Below are 21,802 nucleotides of genomic sequence, written 5' to 3'. Positions count from 1 at the left end.
AAAGAATCCTGAAACAGGTACAGGAACGAGCGTAAGGATAGCACAGCCATCCCCATAGAGTACAAGTACAACCTGACTCTGAAAACAGACAAGGCCATAGACCAAAGGATCTATCCAAATAAAGGCCCAACAAGTCTGACTTGAAGACAGCAAGACCCCAGGGAACCAATCCCACCTTTCCACCTCCCATCAAGGAGAAGTCCCAAGCAAGGACTCCATCTTCATAGGGAGGAGAATATCCCCTAAATAAAAGGGATGATGCCGGAAGGGCAACAACTCCTCAAGGCCTGAAGGCACCGGCTAATAGGAAGATAAATTCCCAACACAAATGTCCTAGAAAAGGACCCCCCTACAAATAGCTTGCCAAGTAGAGGCACAGCCAACCCATTCGCCTGCAGAGCAGGGAATAATCTGGAACACTGGCAAGCTTACCAGGGGAATGCAACCCTAAGGCGCACCGGAAATTGGACAGTCAGCACCAGCAGCTGGGTATGAACCAACAACCCTTGAGGCGCAAGCCACACAGCTAACCACAAGATGACACAGGCTACTCCTGTGTCAAAGAGTAAAAAATAATCTGAAAACCTGGCCAACCATGACCCGATCAGGTAGATTAAAGAAGGTGGAACTGAACCACTCTGTCCCTAGACAGCTACAGGTTTGAAGCCTGAACCCCAGACCACTGAGGATCATCTGGGTCCAAGTTCCCACAACCGTGGAACACCCCGACCAGCCCCGAGATCCAAAATTCCAAAAACACCCAAAACTGGGTCAGGAAAAAGGCCAAGCGAAGCATCAGCAACCGGAAGTCTCAGGAAGAAAAACAGGTCCGGGCACCTAATAGTTCAGGCAAACGTTACCCTAGAACTAAACACCCCACATGGCCAAAAAGCCAGACACAAGGGATATGGATGCATATCCAGAGAATCCGGATAGCGAGAAGAACTCGAAAGCCCCGACCAAAGGAAGGAACCACCCCAATCTAAAGTCCAACGCTCCAAGGAGCACGGCTAGAAGTCATATGAAGATACTTCCCAAAGCCTCAGGACAACCAAGGGATACCTCGAGGTCAAAAAAATCCTACTAGCAGGACTAGTCTCCCTATCACCTCCGCTCAAGCAGAGGACACAAGGAAGAGAAAGGCACTAAGCCTACCCAGCTCCAGAAAACCCTGAGCTAAACAAAGTCCCCGCAGGGAACAATCATCACCCGGAAACACAAATCCCTAAAAGGAGATCCAACTCACACAGAGATAATGGAAGAAGACCCAAAGGTCTCTTATAACTCACAGACCGTACACGACAGAGTAAAAGCTGCATCTAGAAACACTATAAACAGCTTATGCGTATACCTTTTTAAACTGCAAACCTACCGCATGCTAGACAGCAGTCCTGTACAAGCTGTTGAATCAAGCCCAAAAGGACAAATCCAGAGGCCTAAAAGATGAAGGTCAAACCACTCAACTGCGGTAAGGGGCGTTAAGCCCACCAACCCTCAACCACATGGGGGAGGCTCTAGGTTCTGATGATATCAGATGTCAGATAGTGACGCAGCAGGAAACTCCCCTGCCTGGCCATCTATGACTGATATAAGGACTATAAGGCTATAAGGACTGAAACAAACCTTCCCGCCTCACAGACCCACAGGTCCTCTCAAATTCTTAGTTGAACATGAAAAACAATGATAACCTATGCACTCATCGCTTCTACCAAACCAGCTGAGCAGAACAGCGCCACGTGTCTGAACAGCCGCAAGATCGAACGAACCCAACAGGACCAGCCTTCACCTAGGGTCCCAACCGGCAAGCTGCATAAATTCTCCCACGTAGGGGAAAAAAACAGAAAACAGACATTTTAAACATAGGACTAACATATCCAAAACAACTTCCGAAGTAGTAATAAAGAGTATCAATCCCAGAGAGTTCCAGAAGGAAACAAAAACAAAAGACATCCCATCGGATACAATTAAAATATAAGGCAACCCTGAGGTTAACGCCCAAAAAGACCTTGGCCTACCCGCAGGACCAGCCAAACGGAGCCCTATCTTACAAAACTTGGAAAGATCTCAAACAAATGACAGATTACTTCATCCCCACATGTCTAATGAGGGGCACCATTGGAATTATCAGACTGAAAATCCCCGTAACTGGTAACGATAGGGTCATTCAATATCTAAAAACTTGTCTGAGCAATACGCAAAGGCACGCAATCCTGTAACGAAAGGCACAACACTCAGGGACAGTTACACCCACAGGGAACTGTAGAGGCCCTCCCCAAGGCAGAAGGCCTGGGACAATAGGGCACGAGCACATTCTCAAATAAATGTCTGGACTCTGCAGACGAACAATCGCCAACATTATGTGGAAGCGGAAACGTGCTGCAATCTCCGGGGCAAATACGCCACCCCGCATGGAGGAACCATAAACTGGGTTACCCACATGTGCAGAAGTATGATTGGTAGGGAACTCGCCTCTCGAAGGACAGGACCCCCAGAGGCAGATGGCTCAGCAGTCCCTTGATTACCCGAGCCCGAGGAACCAGGCTCTCTGAAATGGCATACAGAACAAAACTGGTTGTCAGGAGTCAACGAGGCCACTCCAGATTCATCACTGGACACAGAATTTGAAATCAAAATAGTCTCAGCATCAGAATCCTCCATAACTTGATAGAGGATATTTAAATATGGACTAAAGTAGTAAAACAAAAAACGGCACCCGACACCCACAATGGCTGGGGCACTCGCCACCTCCTATGACCAGACCCCTGCGGACTAGAACATTTCCTTCACCACGCGGTCGGGAATGCGGAAATGGAAAAATGGAAAGTAACCACACCCGAACACAAGGTAAACCGTACAGTCCAAAAAAAGCGCGCCCAACCAAAAGGCTGCATCACTTCCAAAGGCCTCAATGTACCAACCACGAGCCCAGTAAACATCACACATAAGCAGGTTAAATCACATAACAAACATGTTTATAAACCCCCCTTTGATTCCAAGATACTAAAAGAGACTAACTGAGACCCTTATGTCTAAATTAGACCCGCAAGGTGGTAGCCTCTCGGGAAACATTCACATTACAGTACATTGACAAATAAAGTAAAATGAAACAAAGTTACCGGAATCTACGCCGTTGGAACAGGAACACTGCCCTTCAAGTGTGACGGATAGTAGCATTGCCTCCGCCATGGACTTGAGAGAAGAAAGCAGGCAGCGAAGCGAAGTTCGACAACGCCGATTGGTTGAGGATGGTTTTGCAGAAAGAAACTCCCTGCATCTCCGGACTCTAACTTTCATCCAAACCCTCACTGAGAGACTGACAGGACTACTTAAAACTCCTCTCCCATGCCGAAGAGTACTACCCTCCATAAGAGACAAAAACAAAAATTAAACATTCTGACACTTCTCTGCCATCCTCTTGGGACGAAAGGCAAAGAATGACTGGGGGATGAAGGAGTGGGAGGAGTATTTAAGCCTTTGGCTGGGGTGTCTTTGCCTCCTCCTGGTGGCCAGTTTCTTATTTCCCAAAAGTAATGAATGCAGCTGTGGACTCTTTCCATTTAAGAAGAAAATTTGATAACAAAAGTAAAAAATGTGGTTTAAAATTGTATGTTCTATCTGAATCATGAAAGAAAAAAATTGGGTTTTATGTCCCTTTAAGGAAATAAATTATGTGAGATCAATCTAAGGTTTGGGGAACTGAGCTAGAGCACAAACGACTGATGCTGAAAGAGATTGATATGCTAATAGATCTCATTTCTTTAATAAAAAGTATTTTTTTTTACGCCCAACTAAGCTTATATATAGACAGACAAGTCAGATAAATATTTTGAGTAGCTACCACTAAGCAGTATATATGCTAACATACTGAGCACAGAGCATATCTAATAACCAGCGTACAAGATAAAATACTCAAGACATTGATGTCAATAAAAATGCAATTTTTTTTTTGTTAAATTGAAAAAGCTTTGTGTATTACAAAGTGTTTTCAAATAATATGCAGAACGTGTACTGCTCCAGCATAGTAGCAAATGACTGGTCCATTTAATAGAACAAACACGTAAATTCAGGAGTTATTGCAAGTGCTGTAATTTTATACAGATTTAAAAATAAAAATAGTGCGTCATTGTTTTTCATAAATCATCAAGCTGAAAACTTTACTTTCAAAAGGGGATCAGCATGTTCCAAAAACCATCCAGCAACTGCATGCCCCGCTTCATGATAAGCCACGGTCTTCTTTTCTTCTGGTTGGAGGACCTGGGTCTTCTTTTCCAGACCTAAAAAGTAGAACAAATGAGGATCTGTAATTGCATTTTCTAAAACCATAATTTTTCTTTAAGAAAACAAAAAATAGTTGAAATTCATATTTATAAAAAATAAATTTAAAAAATTGCAATATTATAATATTCTTCAAAAGACAGATGAGAGATAACTGACAGGCAGATGACAGAGATATGATAAATAGATGATAAAGGACAGAACTATAGACATTGAATTTAGCATGGCTGCAAACGAAAAAATAAATGATACATATAAATGAAACGTTGAATTTCTCTTACCTCCTATTACTCTTTCTATGGCTTGTTCAAAGTGTTTTTGGTTTATGGAATCTGAAAGGTGTCGTGCTGCAATCAGAGCAGCTTCATTGCACACATTTGCGATATCAGCCCCTGAAAAGAAAGACGTAGTCCCAGATTATAATAAATTGCAATGGACGAGTAAGAAATTTAGCTTTTTCCCCTGATATGTTTGAAAGCACCACTATTTGTTTCTTACTGACTGATAAACTATCATGTTTTTTTAGTTTTACAAAAATACACAGAAGAAAAATTAATGTAATTCCATTTTAAAATTTCATTAAAAAAAGTTTGCTTTTTTTTCGTAGCTCATTAGAAAAAAAAAAAAAAAAACTTCATAAGACAAGAGGAAACAAACCAGCTCATTTTCTACCTTAAAGGGACATTCCAGACAAAATTTAAATGCACATAGATTTATTACATCTTTGAATAGAAACATATTTGCAATATACATGTATTGGCAAAAATGCTTCTAGTAAAAGTTATCACTATTTTAGTGTTAACATTTTTCTCTGCATGTGAAGCATAGCTATATATTGTCACTGCACCCACATTTAACAATAATGCAGCTGCTCAGATCGTCAGTGAGGCTTGTATCATTGTCAGCAATTAACAAATTGAGTCATTACCAGATGGTACAAGCACCTTAGGCTCTCTGAGCAAGGGCTGTGTTTAAAATGCTGGTGCACGGTGCATACTTAAATACACTTTTGAAACAGCTATAGCTTTTATTAGAAGCATTTTTGCTAATGCATGTATATTACAAAATTGCTTCTGTTCAATACCGAAATGCATCCATGTGGTTTTCAATTTTGTCTGGAATATCCCTTTAAAGAGATATAATGCAGTGTTCTCTTAGTAAATCAAAGTAAACCTAAAAAGAAACAGATTGTGTTAAGAACAGCAAATAAACTTAATCAGTGCCTTTAGTGAGATCTGAGAGCTGACATTATAGAACTCAAGGTCTACTTTAACATTATTTTTGCAACAAAAGTACTCTACTGAGCATGGGCAATAAACTCCCTGTAGCTAGAGCAGGTGTCTCCAAGCACTCAAAAAGTAAAAAGCTGCCCCTTTGCTTTTCTGTAGAAACCACACTCCCCTTCTGAGGTTGTGATAAGAAGTAATGGACATTGCACAACTACAAGGTACCGTAAAATGCTTTTCAAATTAATACATATTGCAATGCGTTCTTAATTATAACCCATTGTTTATTTTTTTTTCCATTACAACAATGAAAAAGACTTTTTATCCCTTTAAATATCTCAAATTATTCACTGATTAGTTTAAATAAGCAAGTTTTGCAGCTATTTCCAATTCAAATACCTAAAAAAACTAGCCAGGCTAATATAGGATATGTCTATTGTAGTTAAACAATAACTTAACATTCCGGCTTCATCATCAATCAACTAAATACAGCATCAGAAGCAGGCGGTGGAACGGCGGGATGTTTGCCATAACTAAACAATAATTATTTTACTAAGGAACCGTCTTTAAAAAAAAATTAATGAATGAACGTGCACTTTTTTAAGATTCATTTGACATACTACGTCTTAAAGTGCATAACCTTAAAATCACTTTAAGTATCGAAGGTAGAGGGTTTCATTTAATGGCGTAAATTCAAATGAGGGGTCAGTTACAAGTGGTGTTACAAGGGTCAGTTCTTTGTCTTGTTCTGTTTAACATGTTCAGCAGTGATATTGAAAGTGGGCTCCAGGGGAAAGTGTGCTTGTTTCTGATGATACAAACTTTTACAATATAGTTTATGTTCCAGGAGGGGTGGATCAAATGAGCAGAGATATAAATAAAAAAAAAAACACAAAAAAAAAAAAAAACCCATAAAAATGATGCTTACCTGATAATATTTCCATCTGTATGGGAAGAGTCCACCGTTGCATGCCTTACTTGTGGGAAATACTGAACCTAGCCACCAGGAGGAGGCAAAGACACCCGAGCCAAAGGCTTAAATACCTCCCCCACTTTCTCATAACCCTAGTCATTTTGCAGAGGGAACAAGGAACAGTAGGAGAAATATCTGCTTACGAGCTTGAATGAGAGTAAAAAACATAATTTATGTAAGAACTTACCTGATAAATTCATTTCTTTCATATTAGCAAGAGTCCATGAGCTAGTGACGTATGGGATATACATTCCTACCAGGAGGGGCAAAGTTTCCCAAACCTTAAAATGCCTATAAATACACCCCTCACCACACCCACAAATCAGTTTAACGAATAGCCAAGAAGTGGGGTGATAAGAAAAAAGTGCGAAAGCATATAAAATAAGGAATTGGAATAATTGTGCTTTATACAAAAAAATCATAACCACCACAAAAAGGGTGGGCCTCATGGACTCTTGCTAATATGAAAGAAATGAATTTATCAGGTAAGTTCTTACATAAATTATGTTTTCTTTCATGTAATTAGCAAGAGTCCATGAGCTAGTGACGTATGGGATGACTACCCAAGATGTGGATCTTTCCACGCAAGAGTCACTAGAGAGGGAGGGATAAAATAAAGACAGCCAATTCCTGCTGAAAATAATCCACACCCAAAATAAAGTTTAATGAAAACATAAGCAGAAGATTCAAACTGAAACCGCTGCCTGAAGTACTTTTCTACCAAAAACTGCTTCAGAAGAAGAAAACACATCAAAATGGTAGAATTTAGTAAAAGTATGCAAAGAGGACCAAGTTGCTGCTTTGCAAATCTGATCAACCGAAGCTTCATTCCTAAACGCCCAGGAAGTAGAAACTGACCTAGTAGAATGAGCTGTAATCCTTTGAGGCAGAGTTTTACCCGACTCGACATAGGCATGATGAATTAAAGATTTCAACCAAGATGCCAAAGAAATGGCAGAAGCTTTCTGGCTTTTTCTAGAACCAGAAAAGATGAAAAATAGACTAGAAGTCTTTCGGAAAGACTTAGTAGCTTCAACATAATATTACAAAGCTCTAACAACATCCAAAGAATGCAATGATTTCTCCTTAGAATTCTTAGGATTAGGACATAATGAAGGAACCACAATTTCTCTACTAATATTGTTAGAATACACAACCTTAGGAAAAAATTCAAAAGAAGTTCGCAACACCGCCTTATCCTGATGAAAAATCAGAAAAGGAGACTCACAAGAAAGAGCAGATAATTCAGAGACTCTTCTGGCAGAAGAGATGGCCAAAAGAAACAAAACTTTCCAAGAAAGAAGTTTAATGTCCAAATGAATGCATGGGTTCAAAAGGAGGAGCTAGAAGAGCCCCCAGAACCAAATTCAAACTCCAAGGAGGAGAAATTGACTGAATGACAGGTTTTATACGAACCAAGTCTTGTACAAAACAATGAATATCAGGAAGATTAGCTATCTTTCTGTGAAAAAGAACAGAAAGGGCAGAGATTTGTCTTGTCAAGGAACTTGCGGACAAACCTTTATCTAAACCATCCTGAAGAAACTGTAAAAAAATTCTCGGAATTCTAAAAGAATGCCAGGAAAAATGATGAGAAGACACTAAGAAATATAAGTCTTCCAGACTCTATAATATATCTCTCTAGATACAGATTTACGAGCCTGTAACATAGTATTAATCACAGAGTCAGAGAAACCTCTTTGACCAAGAATCAAGCGTTCAATCTCCATACCCTTAAATTTAAAAATTTGAGATCCTGATGGAAAAAAGGACCTTGCGACAGAAGGTCTGGTCTTAACGGAAGAGCCCACGGTTGGCAAAAGGCCATCCGAAAAAGAATCCGTCCATGCTGGAGCTACCAGCAGAACAAACAAGCATTCCTTCAGAATCTTGGAGATTACTCTTGGAAGAAGAACTAGAGGCGGAGGGATATAGGCAGGATGATACTTCCAAGGAAGTGATAATGCATTCACTGCCTCCGCCTGAGGATCCCGGGGTCTGAACAGATACCTGGGAAGATTCTTGTTTAGATGAGAAACCATCAGATCTATTTCTGGAAGTTCCCACATTTGAACAATCTGAAGAAATACCTCTGGGTGAAGAGACCATTCGCCCGGATACAACTTTTGACGACTGAGATAATCCGCTTCCTAATTGTCTATACCTGGGAAATGAACCGCAGAGATTAGACAGGAGCTGGATTCCGCCCAAACCAGAATTCGAGATACTTCTTTCATAGCCAGAGGACTGTGAGTCCCTCCTTGATGATTGATGTATGCCATAGTTGTGACATTGACTATCTGAAAACAAATGAACGACTCTCTCTTCAGAAGAGGCCAAGACTGAAGAGCTCTGAAAATTGCACAGAGTTCCAAAATATTGATCGGTAATCTCACCTTCTGAGATTCCCAAACCCCTTGTGCTGTCAGAGACCCCCACACAGCTCCCCAACCTGTAAGACTTGCATCTGTTGAAATTACAGTCCAGGTCGGAAGAACAAAAGAAGCCCCCTGAACTAAACGATGGTGATCTGTCCACCACGTCAGAGAGTGTCGTACAATCGGTTTTAAAGATATTAATTGAGATATCTTTGTGTAATCCCTACACCATTGGTTCAGCATACAGAGCTGAAGAGGTCGCATGTGAAAATGAGCAAAGGAGATCGCGTCCGATGCAGCAGTCATAAGACCTAAAATTTCCATGCATAAGGCTACCAAAGGGAATGATTGTGACTGAAGGTTTTGACAAGCTGATATCAATGTTAGACTTCTCTTGTCTGACAAAGACAGAGTCATAGACACTGAATCTACCTGGAAACCTAAAAAGGTTACCCTTGTCTGAGGAATCAATGAACTTTTTGGTAAATTGATCCTCCAACCATGATCTTGAAGAAACAACACAAGTCGATTCGTATGAGATTCTGTAAAATGTGAAGACTGAGCAAGTACCAAGATATCGTCCAAATAAGGAAATACCAATGCCCTGTTCTCTGAATACAGACAGAAGGGCACGAGAACCTTTGTAAAAATTCTTGGAGCTGATGCTAAGCCAAACGGTAGAGCCACAAAACTGGTAATGCTTGTCTAAAAAAGAGAATCTCAGAAACTAAAAGTGATCTGGATGAATCGGAATATGCAGATATGCATCCTGTAAATCTATTGTAGACATATAATGCCCTTGCTGAACAAAAGGCAGGATAGTCCTTACAGCTACCATCTTGAATGTTGGTATCCTTACATAACGATTCAAAATTGATAGATCCGGAACTGGTCTGAAGGAATTGACCTTCTTTGGTACAATGAAGAGATAGAATAAAACCCCAGCCCCTGTTCCAGAACTGGAACTGGCATAATTACTCCAGCCAACTCTAGATCTGAAACACATTTCAGAAATGCTTGAGCCTTTGCTGGGTTTACTGGGACACGGGAAAGAAAAAAATCTCTTTGCAGGAGGCCTTAACTTGAAGCCAATTCTGTACCCTTCTGAAACAATGTTCTGAAACCAGAGATTGTGAACGGAATTGATCCAAATTTCTTTGAAAAGAACGTAAACTGCCCCATACCAGCTGAGCTGGAATGAGGGCCGCACCTTCATGGGGATTTAGGAGCTGGCTTTGGGTTTCTATAAGGCTTGGATATATTCCAAAGTGAAGAAGGTTTCCAAACTGATACCGCTCCTGAGGATGAAGGATCAGGCTTTTGTTCCTTGTTGTGATGAAAGGAACGAAAACGATTATTAGACCTAAATTTACCTCAGATTTTTTATCCTGTGGTAAAAAAGTTCCCTTCCTTCCAGTAACAGTTGAGATAAAAGAATCCAACTGAGAACCAAATAATTTATTACCCTGGAAAGAAAGGGATAGCAAAGTTGACTTTGAAGACATATCAGCATTCCAAGTTTTAAGCCATAAAGCTCTTCTAGCTAAAATAGTTAGAGACATATACCTGACATCAATTCTAATGATATCAAAGATGGCATCACAAATAAAATAATTAGCATGTTATAGAATAATAATGCTATGAGAATTATGATCTGTTACTTGTTGCGCTAAAGCTTCTAACCAAAAAGTTGAAGCTGCAGCAACATCCGCTAAAAATATAGCAGGAGTAGAGACAGCCCCATTAACCTTAGGGATTTTGTCCCAAACTCTAATCTGTCAGATGGCACAGGATATAATTGCTTAAAACGTTTTAAAAGGAGTAAACCAAATTATTCCATTCCCTGGAAATTACTTCAGAAATAGCATCAGGGACAGGAAACACTTCTGGAATAACTACAGGAGATTTAAAAACCTTATTTAAACGTTTAGTTTTAGTATCAAGAGGACCAGAATCCTCTATTTCTAATGCAATTAATACTTCTTTAAATAAAGAACGAATAAATTCCATCTTGAACAAATACAAAGATTTATCAGCATCAACCTCTGAGACAGAAACCTCTGAACCAGAAGAACCATTATCAGTATCAGAATGATGATGTTCATTTAAAAATTCATCTGAAAAAAGAGAAGTTTTAAAAGACTTTTATGTATACTAAAAGGAGAAATAACAGACATAGCCTTCTTAATGGATTTAGAATTTAGAAGAGAACAAAATCTCTTATGTTATCAGGAACACTCTGAGTATTAGATGTTGACGGAACAGCAACAGGTAATGTAACAGTACTAAAGGAAATTTTATCTGCATTAACAAGTTTGTCATAACATTTAATACAAACAACAGCTGAAGGAACAGATACCAAAAGTGATACACTTAGCTTTGGTAGCTCCAGCACCGGGCAGCGATTTTCCTGAAGTATCTTCTGACTCAGTTGCAACGTGGAACATCTTGCGATATGTAATAGAAAAAACAACATATAAAGCAAAATTGATCAAATTCCTTAAATGACAGTTTCAGGAATGGGAAAAAAATGCCAGTGAACAAGCTTCTAGCAACCAGAAGCAATAAATAATGAGACTTAAATAATGTGGAGACAAAAGTGACGCCCATATTTTTTTAGCGCCAAATAAGACGCCCACATTATTTGTCGCCTAAACGCTTTTGGCGCCAAAAATGACGCCACATCCGGAACGCCGACACTTTTGACGCAAAAGAACGTCAAAAATGACGCAACTTCCGGCAACACGTATGACGCCGGAAACAGAAAAAAAATTTGCGCCAAAAAAGTCCGCGCCAAGAATAACGCAATAAAATGAAGCATTTTCAGCCCCCGCGAGCCTAACATCCCACAGGGAAGAAGTCAAATTTTTTAAGGTAAGAAAAAACATAATTTATGCTTACCTGATAAATTCCTTTCTTCTGTTGTGTGATCAGTCCACGGGTCATCATTACTTCTGGGATATTATCTGCTCCCCTACAGGAAGTGCAAGAGGATTCACCCAGCAGAGTTGCTATATAGCTCCTCCCCTCTACGTCACCTCCAGTCATTCGACCAAAGACCAACGAGAAAGGAGAAGCCAAGGGTGTAGTGGTGACTGAATTATAATTTAAAAAATATGTACCTGCCTTAAAAAACAGGGCGGGCCGTGGACTGATCACACAACAGAAGAAAGGAATTTATCAGGTAAGCATAAATTATGTTTTCTTCTGTTATGTGTGATCAGTCCACGGGTCATCATTACTTCTGGGATACCAATACCAAAGCAAAAGTACACGGATGACGGGAGGGATAGGCAGGCTCATTATACAGAAGGAACCACTGCCTGAAGAACCTTTCTCCCAAAAATAGCCTCCGAAGAAGCAAAAGTGTCAAATTTGTAAAATTTGGAAAAAGTATGAAGCGAAGACCAAGTTGCAGCCTTGCAAATCTGTTCAACAGAGGCCTCATTCTTAAAGGCCCAAGTGGAAGCCACAGCTCTAGTGGAATGAGCTGTAATTCTTTCAGGAGGCTGCTGTCCAGCAGTCTCATAGGCTAAACGTATTATGCTACGAAGCCAAAAAGAGAGAGAGGTAGCAGAAGCTTTTTGACCTCTCCTCTGTCCAGAATAAACGACAAACAGGGAAGAAGTTTGGCGAAAATCTTTAGTTGCCTGCAAGTAGAACTTGAGGGCACGAACTACATCCAGATTGTGTAGAAGACGTTCCTTCTTTGAAGAAGGATTTGGACACAAGGAGGGAACAACAATCTCTTGATTGATATTCCTGTTAGAGACAACCTTAGGTAAGAACCCAGGTTTAGTACGCAGAACTACCTTGTCTGAGTGAAAGATCAGATAAGGAGAATCACAATGTAGGGCTGATAACTCAGAGACTCTTCGAGCCGAGGAAATAGCCATTAAAAATAGAACTTTCCAAGATAACAATCTTATATCAATGGAATGAAGGGGTTCAAACGGAACACCCTGTAAAACGTTAAGAACTAAGTTTAAACTCCATGGCGGAGCAACAGTTTTAAACACAGGCTTGATCCTAGCTAAAGCCTGACAAAAGGCCTGGATGTCTGAATTTTCTGACAGACGCCTGTGTAACAAGATGGACAGAGCTGAGATCTGTCCCTTTAATGAGCTAGCCGATAAACCCTTTTCTAAACCTTCTTGTAGAAAAGACAATATCCTAGGAATCCTAACCTTACTCCAGGAGTAATCTTTGGATTCACACCAGTATAGGTATTTACGCCATATTTTATGGTAAATCTTTCTGGTAACAGGCTTCCTAGCCTGTATCAGGGTATCAATAACCGACTCAGAAAACCCACGTTTTGATAAAATCAAGCGTTCAATTTCCAAGCAGTCAGCTTCAGAGAAGTTAGACTTTGATGTTTGAATGGACCCTGAATCAGAAGGTCCTGTCTTAGAGGTAGAGACCACGGCGGACAGGATGACATGTCCACTAGATCTGCATACCAAGTCCTGCGCGGCCATGCAGGCGCTATTAGAATCACTGATGCTCTCTCCTGTTTGATTTTGGCAATCAATCGAGGAAGCAGCGGGAAGGGTGGAAACACATAAGCCATCCTGAAGTTCCAAGGTGCTGTCAAAGCATCTATCAGAACCGCTCCCGGATCCCTGGATCTGGATCCGTAGCGAGGAAGTTTGGCGTTCTGGCGAGACGCCATGAGATCTATCTCTGGTTTGCCCCAACGTCGAAGTATTTGGGCAAAGACCTCCGGATGAAGTTCCCACTCCCCCGGATGAAGAGTCTGGCGACTCAAGAAATCCGCCTCCCAGTTCTCCACTCCCGGGATGTGGATTGCTGACAGGTGGCAAGAGTGAGACTCTGCCCAGCGAATTATCTTTGATACTTCTATCATTGCTAGGGAGCTTCTTGTCCCTCCCTGATGGTTGATGTAAGCTACAGTCGTGATGTTGTCCGACTGAAACCTGATGAACCCCCGAGTCTTTAACTGGGGCCAAGCTAGAAGGGCATTGAGAACTGCTCTCAATTCCAGAATGTTTATTGGCAGGAGACTTTCCTCCTGACTCCATTGTCCCTGAGCCTTCAGAGAATTCCAGACAGCGCCCCAACCTAGAAGGCTGGCGTCTGTTGTTACAATTGTCCAGTCCGGCCTGCTGAAAGGCATCCCCCTGGACAGATGTGGCCGAGAAAGCCACCATAGAAGAGAGTTTCTGGTCTCTTGATCCAGATTCAGAGTGGGGGACAAATCTGAGTAATCCCCATTCCACTGACTCAGCATGCACAATTGCAGCGGTCTGAGATGTAGGCGTGCAAAGGGTACTATGTCCATTGCTGCTACCATTAAGCCGATCACCTCCATGCATTGAGCTACTGACGGGAGTTGAATGGAATGAAGGACACGGCATGCATTTAGAAGCTTTGTTAATCTGTCTTCTGTCAGATAAATCTTCATTTCTACAGAATCTATAAGAGTCCCCAAGAATGGAACCCTTGTGAGAGGCAAGAGAGAACTCTTCTTTTCGTTCACTTTCCATCCATGCGACCTTAGAAATGCCAGAACTAACTCTGTATGAGACTTGGCAGTTTGAAAGCTTGAAGCTTGTATCAGAATGTCGTCTAGGTACGGAGCTACCGAAATTCCTCGCGGTCTCAGAACCGCTAGAAGGGCACCCAGAACCTTTGTGAAAATTCTTGGAGCCGTAGCCAATCCGAATGGAAGGGCTACAAACTGGTAATGCCTGTCTAAGAAGGCAAACCTTAGATATCGGTAATGATCTTTGTGAATCGGTATGTGAAGGTAAGCATCCTTTAAATCCACTGTGGTCATGTACTGACCCTTTTGGATCATGGGTAAGATTGTCCGAATAGTTTCCATTTTGAACGATGGAACTCTTAGGAATTTGTTTAGGATCTTTAAATCCAAGATTGGCCTGAAAGTTCCCTCTTTTTTGGGAACCACAAACAGGTTTGAGTAAAACCCTTGTCCTTGTTCCGACCGCGGAACCGGATGGATCACTCCCATTAATAATAGATCTTGTACACAGCGTAGAAACGCGTCTTTCTTTATTTGGTTTGTTGACAACCTTGACAGATGAAATCTCCCTCGTGGGGGAGATAATTTGAAGTCTAGAAGGTATCCCTGAGATATGATCTCTAGCGCCCAGGGATCCTGGACATCTCTTGCCCAAGCCTGGGCGAAGAGAGAGAGTCTGCCCCCCACTAGATCCGGTCCCGGATCGGGGGCCCTCGGTTCATGCTGTCTTAGGGGCAGCAGCAGGTTTTCTGGCCTGCTTGCCCTTATTCCAGGACTGGTTAGGTTTCCAGCCTTGTCTGTAACGAGCAACAGCTCCTTCCTGTTTTGGTGCAGTGGAAGTTGATGCTGCACCTGCTTTGAAATTCCGAAAGGGACGAAAATTAGACTGTCTAGCCTTAGCTTTGGCTTTGTCTTGAGGTAGAGCGTGGCCCTTACCTCCTGTAATGTCAGCGATAATTTCTTTCAAACCGGGCCCAAATAAAGTTTGCCCCTTGAAAGGTATATTAAGTAATTTGGACTTAGAAGTTACATCAGCCGACCAGGATTTTAGCCACAGCGCCCTACGTGCCTGAATGGCGAATCCTGAATTCTTAGCCGTAAGTTTGGTTAAATGTACTACGGCCTCCGAAATGAATGAATTAGCTAGTTTAAGGACTCTAAGCCTGTCCGTAATGTCGTCCAGCGTAGCGGAACTAAGGTTCTCTTCCAGAGACTCAATCCAAAATGCTGCCGCAGCCGTAATCGGCGCGATGCATGCAAGGGGTTGCAATATAAAACCTTGTTGAACAAACATTTTCTTAAGGTAACCCTCTAATTTTTTATCCATAGGATCTGAAAAAGCACAGCTATCCTCCACCGGGATAGTGGTGCGCTTAGCTAAAGTAGAAACTGCTCCCTCCACCTTAGGGACCGTTTGCCATAAGTCCCGTGTGGTGGCGTCTATTGGAAACATCTTTCTAAATATTGGAGGGGGTGAGAACGGCACACCGGGTCTATCCCACTCCTTAGTAACAATTTCAGTTAATCTCTTAGGTATAGGAAAAACGTCAGTACTCGCCGGTACCGCAAAGTATTTATCCAACCTACACATTTTCTCTGGTATTGCAACAGTGTTACAATCGTTAAGAGCCGCTAAGACCTCCCCTAGTAATACACGGAGGTTTTCCAATTTAAATTTAAAATTTGAAATATCTGAATCCAATCTGCTTGGATCAGAACCGTCACCTACAGAATGAAGCTCTCCGTCCTCATGCTCTGCAAGCTGTGACGCAGTATCAGACATGGCCCTAGAATTATCAGCGCACTCTGTTCTCACCCCAGAGTGATCACGCTTGCCTCTTAGTTCTGGTAACTTAGCCAAAACTTCAGTCATAACAGTAGCCATATCTTGTAATGTTATCTGTAATGGCTGCCCAGATGTACTAGGCGCCATAATATCACGCACCTCCCGGGCGGGAGACGCAGGTACTGACACGTGAGGCGAGTTAGACGGCATAACTCTCCCCTCGCTGTTTGGTGAAATTTGTTCAATTTGTACAGATTGGCTTTTATTTAAAGTAGCATCAATACAGTTAGTACATAAATTTCTATTGGGCTCCACCTTGGCATTGGAACAAATGACACAGGTATCTTCCTCTGAATCAGACATGTTAAACACACTAGCAAAAAACATGCAACTTGGTTACAATCTTATTTAACAAAAACGTACTGTGCCTCAAAGAAGCACTAAACGATTAAATGACAGTTGAAATAATGAACTGAAAAACAGTTATAGCATCACTCTTTAAAAACAACACAACTTGTTAGCAAAGGTTTGTTCCCATTAGTAAAGCAACACTAATTAAATTTTAAACATAAAAATCACAGAGCAACGTTTTAAAACACAGTCACTACATAAATCTCACAGCTCTGCTGAGAGAATCTACCTCCCTTCAAAGAAGTTTGAAGACCCCTGAGTTCTGTTAGAGATGAACCGGATCATGCAGAAAATACAAGTGTAACTGACTGGAAATTTTTTTTTTTTTTTTTTTTTTTTTTGATGCGTAGCAAAGAGCGCCAAAAACGGCCCCTCCCCCTCACACACAGCAGTGAGAGAGAAACGAAACTGTCATAATCAAAACAAGCAAACTGCCAAGTGGAAAAATAATGCCCAAATATTTATTCACTCAGTACCTCAGAAATGCAAACGATTCTACATTCCAGCAAAAACGTTTAACATGAATTAAATACCTATTAAAAGGTTTAATGTACTTTTACAGAGTACTTCCGGTGAAATACCATCCCCAGAATACTGAAGTGTAGAGTATACATACATGTCATTATAACGGTATAGCAGGATTTTCTCATCAATTCCATTCAGAAAATAAAAACTGCTACATACCTCAATGCAGATTCAACTGCCCGCTGTCCCCTGATCTGAAGCTTTTACCTCCCTCAGATGGCCGAGAAACAGCAATATGATCTTAACTACTCCGGTTAAAATCATAAGAAAAACTCTGGTAGATTCTTCTTCAAACTCTGCCAGAGAAGTAATAACACGCTCCGGTGCTATTGTAAAATAACAAACTTTTGATTGAAGTTATAAAAACTAAGTATAATCACCATAGTCCTCTCACACCTCCTATCTAGTCTTTGGGTGCAAGAGAATGACTGGAGGTGACGTAGAGGGGAGGAGCTATATAGCAACTCTGCTGGGTGAATCCTCTTGCACTTCCTGTAGGGGAGCAGATAATATCCCAGAAGTAATGATGACCCGTGGACTGATCACACATAACAGAAGAAAATGATTGATTCAAATGCATTATCCCAAATATGAAACTGACTGTCTGAAAATAAGGAATGTTGAACATCCTGAGTCAAGGCAAATAAATGTTTGAATACATATATTTAGAACTTTATAAAAAAGTGCCCAACCATAGCTTAGAGTGTCACAGAAAATAAGACTTACTTACCCCAGGACACTCATCTACATGTTTGTAGAAAGCCAAACCAGTACTGAAAGGAAAATCAGCAGAGGTAATGGTATATATATATATAAGAGTATATCGTCGATCTGAAAAGGGAGGTAAGAGATGAATCTCTACGACCGATAACAGAGAACCTTTGAAATAGACCCCGTAGAAGGAGATCATTGCATTCAAATAGGCAATACTCTCCTCACATCCCTCTGACATTCACTGCACGCTGAGAGGAAAACCGGGCTCCAACCTGCTGCGGAGCGCATATCAACGTAGAATCTAGCACAAACTTACTTCACCACCTCCATAGGAGGCAAAGTTTGTAAAACTGATTTGTGGGTGTGGTGAGGGGTGTATTTATAGGCATTTTAAGGTTTGGGAAACTTTGCCCCTCCTGGTAGGAATGTATATCCCATACGTCACTAGCTCATGGACTCTTGCTAATTACATGAAAGAAATAACTCTCTCAGAAAATCCTCTCTTGGCTAGGACTAAGTGTTCAATCTCCACGCAGTGAGCCTCAAAGAATCTAGACACTGATGAACAAAGAGACCTTAGTCAGCAGATCCCTGCGACAAGGTAACTTCCACGGAGGAGATGATGACATACCCACTAGATCCGCAAACCATATTCTTCGCGGCCACGACGGAGCAGTCAGTATCACTGACACCTGCCTGACCCGAGCCACTACACTAGGAAGTAGCGGTAACAGTCGGAAAGGATAAATTGGATTGAACCTCCAAGGCACCGCTAATGCATCTGCATGAGGATCCCTGTACCTCCACCCCTATCTGGGTAGCTTGGTACTGAGAAGTTATAAGATCTTCCACTTGCAAATCTCTGCAAACACTCAGGATGGAGAGACCATTCTACCGGATGAAAGGATTGTCTGCTGAGGAAATCCGCTTCCCAGTTGTCCACACCCGGAATGTGGATAGCTGTCAGCGATCAAATGCGGGTCTCCCCCACACCAGAATTCGAGATACTTCCCTCATAGCTAGGGAGCTTGTCGTTCCCCCCTGATGGTTGATGTAAGCCACCGAGAATATATTGTTTGATTGGAATCTGATTAACTGGGATGAAACCAGCAGAGGCCAAGCCTTCAGAGCATTGTATATTGCCCGAAGATCCAAAATGAGATCAGGAGCTTTACCCTCCTGAGACCAGATGCCCTATGCCTTCCTGACACCCCAAACAGCTCCCCATCCTGATAGACTTGCAACCATAGTCACAATCACCCAGGATGGTCTTAAGACGGACGTCCCTCAGGACAAGTGATCCGGACAAAACCATTAAGAGAGACATTCTCACTATTGGTTGTCCAGAGAAATCTGTTGAGACAGATCCGAATGATCGCCGTTCCACTAGTTCAGTATGCGCAGTTGCAACAGTCTGAGGTGAAATCTGACAAAGGAAATGTGTCCAAGCTGGACACCATGAGACCAATCACCTCCATATACCAAGCCACAGATGGCCTTAAGGAGATCTGGAGGGCAAGACATGTTGAAGCTAGCTTGCAACGTCTCTGGTCTGTTAGAAATATTCTCATGTCTATGGAGACTATTATAGTACCCGAGAATTTTACCCTGGTACTTGATACAAGAGAACCCTCTCTAGATTATCTGTCATCCATGGGATCAAATAAGACAGAGAAGATATTCTGAATGGTCCACTCTTCAAAAAATTTCTTTAGCTAGGCCAAACGGAAGAGCAATAAACTGGAAGTGCTGGTCCAGGAATCTATTGTGGTCATGAACTACCCCTCTCAAACGAGGGTAAGAATGGACCTTATTATTCCCATCTTAAACAAGGGGAGATTTAAAAACTTGCTTAAGCACTTTAGGTCTATAATCAGACGGAAAGTTCCCTCTCCTTCTTGGGGACCATGAAAAGGTTTGAATAGTATCCCAAACCTCTCACTGCAATAGGCACCGGGACAATAACTCCTAGAGGACAGATCCCGTACACACCCCAGAAAGGCTTCCCTCCTTCCTGGTCAGGAAGACAGGAGGAATCTGCCCTTGGGTGGCTGAGACTTAACTTATCTTGTAACCCTGAGCTATGACCTCCAGGACCCATGGATCCTGCATGTCCCTGAACCAAGCGACTAAAAAGAGTGACATACTGCCCCTACATGACCCAGAAGGGGACCGCCCATTCATGCTGATGCAGACTCGGTGGGCTTCTTGCTCTGCTTGGATTTATTCCAGGACTGAGCCGGTTCCCAAGAGCTCTTGGTTTGCTCTGGCTTAGTGGAGGACTGCTGACATGCGCTTTATCAAAACGAAAATTGTCCCTTAGATTAGTTCATATACTCTTGCGGTAGGAGGGCACCCTTGCCCCCTGTGACCGTGCAGATAATTTGAGTCTAGGCCTGGACCAGACAAAATTATTCCCTTAAAGGAAGGGAAAAAGTCTAGACTTAGAAGTCATATCCGTAGACCGTGACTTCAGCCAGAGCCTGACGGGCCTGAACAGAAAAGCTGAAGCCATAGCATTCAAGCGAATAAACTGCCTAATAACAGTACAGATAAAAGAATAGCACAACCTTCAAGGCCGTACATCTTTTCTGAGTAACGTCGAGGGGATCCTGCACCCCGATTAAATCCTATAAGGAGTCACACCAGAAGGTAGTTTCTCCAGGAACTGCGGCAACAGCCGCCGCTGGTTGAAACAAATATCCTGTATGTCCATATTTCCATCTTTTATCCATGGACTCCTAAAACGAAGAACTATCCTCAAGCGGGATAGTGGTACGTTTTGCAAGGGTGAAGATAACGCCATCCCATTTAGGGATGGAACCTTACAACAAATCCATTGAGAGTCCAGGACCGGGGATAATTTGTTAAAGAGAGCAGAGGGGGAAAAGGAATCCAATCCTGTCCCATTCATTCTTAATAATGGTCGCCATCTAACAGGAGCAGGGAAGGATAAGGAAGCAACCTGTCCTCAAACTCTATCCAATTTAGAAATTAAAGGTTAATCAGACAATTTGGCCTCTGGAACCTCTGAATTCGCCAAAAACTTCCTTTAGAAGAAAGCACAAATTCCTAAACTAAAGTCTGGTTCCAGCCGGAGGTTTAGAAGCAGCAGACTCAGACCAAGAATGTTCATACTCTGAAGTCTCAAAAAGAACTTCATCCTCCGATAACCCTCAGTTAAATCCAATAAATTATCTGATGTACTCTAGGAAGGAGTGCAATATGTAACCTTTTCGCTTGCGCCTAGCAGGGCGAGGTAAAGCATTAAAGGCAGCAGACACCGCCGTCTGAACTGCGCAGTAACGTCTGGTGAAAAAAGGCCAGATGGAGGATTAGCAATGCTACGGGGAAACTGCATGTGTAGAGATAAGAATGTAGGGTACGCACCTCACTGGACGACAACTCCTCAGAGGTAGACAGCTCTGTGGTATCAAACATGTTCGATATTATCACATTATCAAGGCATATGGAACATAATTGAGAGGGCAGAACTAAGGCCTCCCTCATCATATAAACAGGAATTACTCATTAGGAATAGAGGGAGTGCCCTCTAAAGTAACAGAATCCTCGATCGCTAGTGTAATAACCGGAGAACTAGAGAAATAAAACATATAATTTTATTAAAAAATACGGCACCCTTATACCCCAAAGGCTGGGGCACTCGCCACCTCCTATGACCCAGACAGTACAGAGATTTATGACTCCTCTCTGATAGACACCCGGTCAGGAAAAAGGGACTGAATCACATGGTGCACAATGCAGGACCTCCCCGCTATGAGAAAGCGTGCCAAGCTTGTAAGCTGCATGGCTCTCAAAGTGAAACCTGTATATTCCATAACAGTCTATGAGCCCATAACATCTCACACATAAAAGAAGCATAAAATCAAATAAACATATAAGATTATCCCCCCCCCCCCCTGTTCAATAGTCCCCCTAAGGAGATATTAACCCTTGATTCTATACAGATAAAAGGAGTCACACTGTGACCCTGTCTTCTTGCGT

At 41.9% G+C, this 21,802-nt stretch overlaps 1 protein-coding gene across 1 annotated transcript in view; it reads right to left on the bottom strand.

The window, feature by feature from the left end:
- The window catches only part of AFG3L2 (AFG3 like matrix AAA peptidase subunit 2), a 231,269-nt gene that overhangs the window by 82,301 nt on the left and 127,166 nt on the right, over positions 1-21,802 (bottom strand). The window contains exons 13-14 of the mRNA XM_053714902.1: positions 4,557-4,667; positions 4,159-4,274 (exon numbers count right to left, since the gene is read on the bottom strand). Coding sequence (XP_053570877.1) covers positions 4,159-4,274; positions 4,557-4,667 — 227 coding nt within the window. The remainder of the gene's footprint in view (positions 1-4,158; positions 4,275-4,556; positions 4,668-21,802) is intronic.

The sequence above is a fragment of the Bombina bombina genome, chromosome 5 (assembly GCF_027579735.1).
Source record: "Bombina bombina isolate aBomBom1 chromosome 5, aBomBom1.pri, whole genome shotgun sequence".
Classification (NCBI taxonomy): Eukaryota; Metazoa; Chordata; class Amphibia; order Anura; family Bombinatoridae; genus Bombina; species Bombina bombina.
The sequence above is the reverse complement of the archived record's forward strand: the minus strand, read 5'-3'. Positions and strand labels throughout refer to the sequence as shown.